The 3,947-nt window shown below is 38.6% G+C and overlaps 1 protein-coding gene across 1 annotated transcript; it reads right to left on the bottom strand.

Annotated features, from left to right (window-relative positions):
* Positions 1–283: 283 nt before the first annotated feature.
* On the bottom strand, positions 284–1,585 carry LOC149843028 (leukocyte receptor cluster-like protein). Its single transcript, XM_090001671.1, has 2 exons — positions 942–1,585; positions 284–563 (listed from the first exon to the last, which is right to left on the bottom strand). The coding sequence occupies exons 1-2, from the start codon at positions 1,474–1,476 to the stop codon at positions 415–417; spliced, it is 684 nt and encodes a 227-aa protein (XP_089857797.1). The 5' UTR covers positions 1,477–1,585; the 3' UTR covers positions 284–414.
* Positions 1,586–3,947: the final 2,362 nt, after the last annotated feature.

The raw sequence follows: 3,947 nt of genomic DNA, 5'->3' as shown, positions 1-3,947 counted from the left end.
TTGAACTGCAAAAAAAAAAAATGGAATAAACATCATCATCAAGTCAAACCCTACCTGGACCAGCCACGAGAAGGCTTGCAAATTTAAGAGTTTCAAAATTCTACTATCCTCCAAAACCTTATCCATGATGAAAGACAACACTGAATTATGTGGCCAATTCCTCGAATGAAAAAAATCTTGAGTTGTCAATTTTTTGCTAAAGGCAGAGTAGCTAATCTAACAATCTTATTACACGAGCACCAACATTGTAAAACACTATACAAAATACAAATACAAGATCTATTTTCTCTCTCATTTTTCCATTTCCACTATTCAACTGCATCTTTTGCAAAATGTACAACTTGCATAATGAAAAGAGAACATACACAATTAGAAATCTATCAAGCAAAGAGAGAGAGGGAAAAGAAAATTGTTTCACCTTGAATATTTCCTACCCTGTCTATCAGATTTTTCCTTAGTCCTAGATAGCAGCAATTGAGTCCTTTCCTTCTCTTGTTTCTCCCTCTTCATCCTTTCTTCCCTCAGTTCTTGAATCGACTTCTTTCCCACCTTCTTCACGGATTCTGCAATGCAAACCACAATATATATACACAAATGACTTTCTCCAAACAACACCAACAAAACAAAAAGAACGGCACAAGACTAAGAAAAAGAAGAAGAATTATTATAGAGGATTCCAGACAACAAAACCAAGGGAATAACAACAAGAAGAAGAAGAATTACTTAAAATCACGATGGAAAAAAAGGTTTTTCTAATATCGAAGAAAAAAACCCAAATATCTCTGTGAATTATTTGAATTTCCAAGCCCTAGAAACGCACAGAGGCCCAATAAAGATTGAATCGGTCCACCTCAAAAGAGAAATGCACGCATGGTTCCAAATTGATAAAAAACAACCTAGTAATTAAACTAAAGGAAAAGCTGAATGAGTCATTCACAAACCATTCGACCGTCGTTCGGAGCGGTCGCCGTTAGCTTCCTCCATCCGCGAATCGGCCGCACCGCCGAGCGTTCGCGAGAGGTACCAGGGCTCCTTGACGCCCTTTCCGGCGACCCCATACCCCATCCGGTACTTCTCGTCCTCCGCCGTCAAAACCCTAGGGGGGGCGGGCTCCTCCCTCCTCCTCTTCTTCTGGAGGCCGCTCTTCTGGTCGTCGGACCGTTCCTTCTCGCCTTCACCGCCGCCGAAGGGGAAGCTATGGAGACCTTCGAAGAGATTGATGTGCCTGGAATTCGAACCCTCGGACTCCTCCTCGATGGAAGAGGGGGCGGTAGGGTTAGGGTTTCTGGGGAGGCCTCTCATGGCCTTGAGCCTATCGAGGCGGAACTCGGCGTCCCGCCTCCTCGCCTGATCCTGCTTCAACTGCTCCTCCTTGGCCGCTGCCTCCTCGTCTCGCCGGACCTTCTCCCGATTCTCGTAGTTGTAGACGTTCCACCTCTTCTGAGGAAGGATGTTGAGCCCTCCATGCCCTCCCATCGCTCTCCCCCCACCTCCTTCCTGAAAGAACGATTGTTGCACCAGAGAGAGAGAGAGAGAGGAAACCCTAGATGGCTTTCCAGAGAGAATTCTGGGAGGAAAAGAATCGAAACCCTTTGACGGGCCTTGACGGGAAACGCTATAAGGGTGGAAAACCGTTTCCAAAGCGAGAAACCATGCATTTTCCAAACATTTGAGAAACTTCAAAGAATTCATAAGAAACGTGTTTCTATGAAAAATACATTTCCATAACGTGGGGAAAATATTTCTCATGTGTTTTCCTCACATTTCCCTTTCGTGGGGTCTGTGTTTTTTATTTTTTGTTTCATTAATTTGTTACATTATTTTTTCTTAAACGTTTTTCAAATCTTTTCCTGGTTCGTTTCCCATTTTTTTTATATGTACTAGAAAAACCTCGTTTTTGGTTTTCCGTTTTCCCTGCTCAAGAGTCAGGGAGTAGGGCCTGGGCTGGTCCACGGATAGGGACATGAGGACATGGTATTTGTTATTTTTTTAATCAATAAAGATTATTTTGATATTTTAATAATTAAAATACTTTTTCATTAAAATATAATAAAAATTATTAAAAACATTAACATTGGCCATATAAGTCGTGTCCCAATCCGCTTGTCAGCAGGGACACAGCCAAAATGATGCAGCCCTGTGACAAAGGTGAGCACGAATTGAACGAGCAGGGCTCAAGCTAGCTCATTCACGATAAAAAAAGCTTCTTTTAAAATGGAAAATAATAGAATTTGAACTCTAAGCTACTAAGCCAAGCCCATACTGGTTTATTTCTACAATAAATACATTATTTCAAAGATCAAGTCATAAAAATTCAAACTCTAAATTAACTTGCAAGCAAACACTTAGGCCGTGAAAAGCTAGAGCTTTCCGCCCAAACACACAACAGCAACACAAACATGGGGATCCCTTTTCTCGCAGAAAAGGAGCCCCAAAATCAACGATAGATCCCCCCTTTCAGCGAAAACGTTTCTTGCTGGGGTCTGATTCATTTACCGTGGAAGGAGGAGGAGCAGAGCCTCCTTGTGCGATATGCAAACGCCCCCTTAGTGTTAAGAAAAAACGGTGCATTTATGGCTATTGATTTTTGCATTGTTGAAAAAATCTACACATAAGTGGGATTCTAACAATCTAAAAGAGGGTTCCAATAAAAAACATGCAGGTAACACCTATAATGTTATATGTGACAAAAAAAACATTGAGCTTTGCTAAGCCCCACTTAACCATCTATAATATATGATTCAAAATACTAATCCTGATTCTAAATCCTACATATTATAAAAGCTAAAATAAGCGTTATAGGTATAAAAAATTTGATGTTTGATTACTTTTTTTTAACATCCTTATCATGTTTTCTGACTGTCATTAAAAATATGTTTGCCCTTTTTTATATAGTTTAAAAAAAAAGTCTTACTTACATGGCATTTTATAAATTTTCAAAAACCCTTAAATTACCAAATATAACTCTCTCTCTCTCTCTCATACACACACAATAGTAATAGGATGAGAATCTCTCTCCTCAAATATCTCGTCACTTCTCTCTCCTTTCTCATTGGCCATAAAAAAAAAAGTTGTGTTTGAAATGCATACATTTTTTCTTATGTATTTATTCATCTTATTTATCATAATCTAAGCCTGTGCATATGGATGGGCCATTATGTTTAAATTTAAATATATATTAAGCCAGATAAAAGGGTATTTATTTTCATTAGTTATTTAGTTGTATAGTTTAAAAATAAAATATAATATTATATATATATATATATTTGTATGACTTTATTTTTTTATGTGTCAAAAAATTCATATAAAAAATGATTTATCTAGGTTCGACCATATATGGACGGGCCATTAAATATCTAGCATATATAAAATATATTCATTACAAGTTAAGCAAGCCTATACGAGTCGAGTAGAACCAAATGCTTGTTTTCATGTTCAGCTTGCCTATCCTATTTTTTTTTTTTTGGAAAGGCAAGCTCGGGTTAGGCAGACCCCCTACCAGTTATACAACCATACCATTGGGTTTTGAACCTGCAATGTTTCAACACAAGTGACGTGCACTAGCTGCTCCTAACGGACAAGTGGAGCCCCCGTTGGTGCCTAACCTATTTTAAGAGTTCATAGATCCGGAGATTCCCCAATAGGTCAACCTTTCAAACCCAAACACGATAGCTTTTGGTTGCAGTCTTGCAGCTGCTACAAGTAGCATGCAGAGCAAGAGGATTCAGGTCGGCTACATACAACTTGACTATTCAGGTCGGACCAACTAGCTGTTGTGGATAATAGCATTGAAACAGTTTTTTTTTTCTTTCACAAATCTAACTCTATAGGTGCATCAGCATGGTTGAATCGACATTTGAATCATGGTTTTTAGATAAAAAAGAGCATTTGAAGCCTCGGAAATTTATGAAGATTTTTTTAACTATATAAAAACCTACCTATGTGTC

Source organism: Nuphar pumila, chromosome 3 (genome assembly GCF_984573655.1).
Source record: "Nuphar pumila chromosome 3, dmNupPumi1.hap1.1, whole genome shotgun sequence".
NCBI classification, from domain to species: domain Eukaryota; kingdom Viridiplantae; phylum Streptophyta; class Magnoliopsida; order Nymphaeales; family Nymphaeaceae; genus Nuphar; species Nuphar pumila.
This window is presented reverse-complemented; position numbering and strand designations above follow the sequence as displayed.

What these genes read in the sequence shown, in the direction of transcription:
- LOC149843028 (XM_090001671.1), bottom strand. Translation starts at nt 1,476, where the DNA reads ATGGGAGGGCATGGAGGGCTCAACATCCTTCCTCAGAAGAGGTGGAAC. An exon ending in CTCCGAACGACGGTCGAATG is followed by an intron (nt 564 to 941) that starts GTTTGTGAATGA and finishes TTTGCATTGCAG; the next exon opens with AATCCGTGAAGAAGGTGGGA.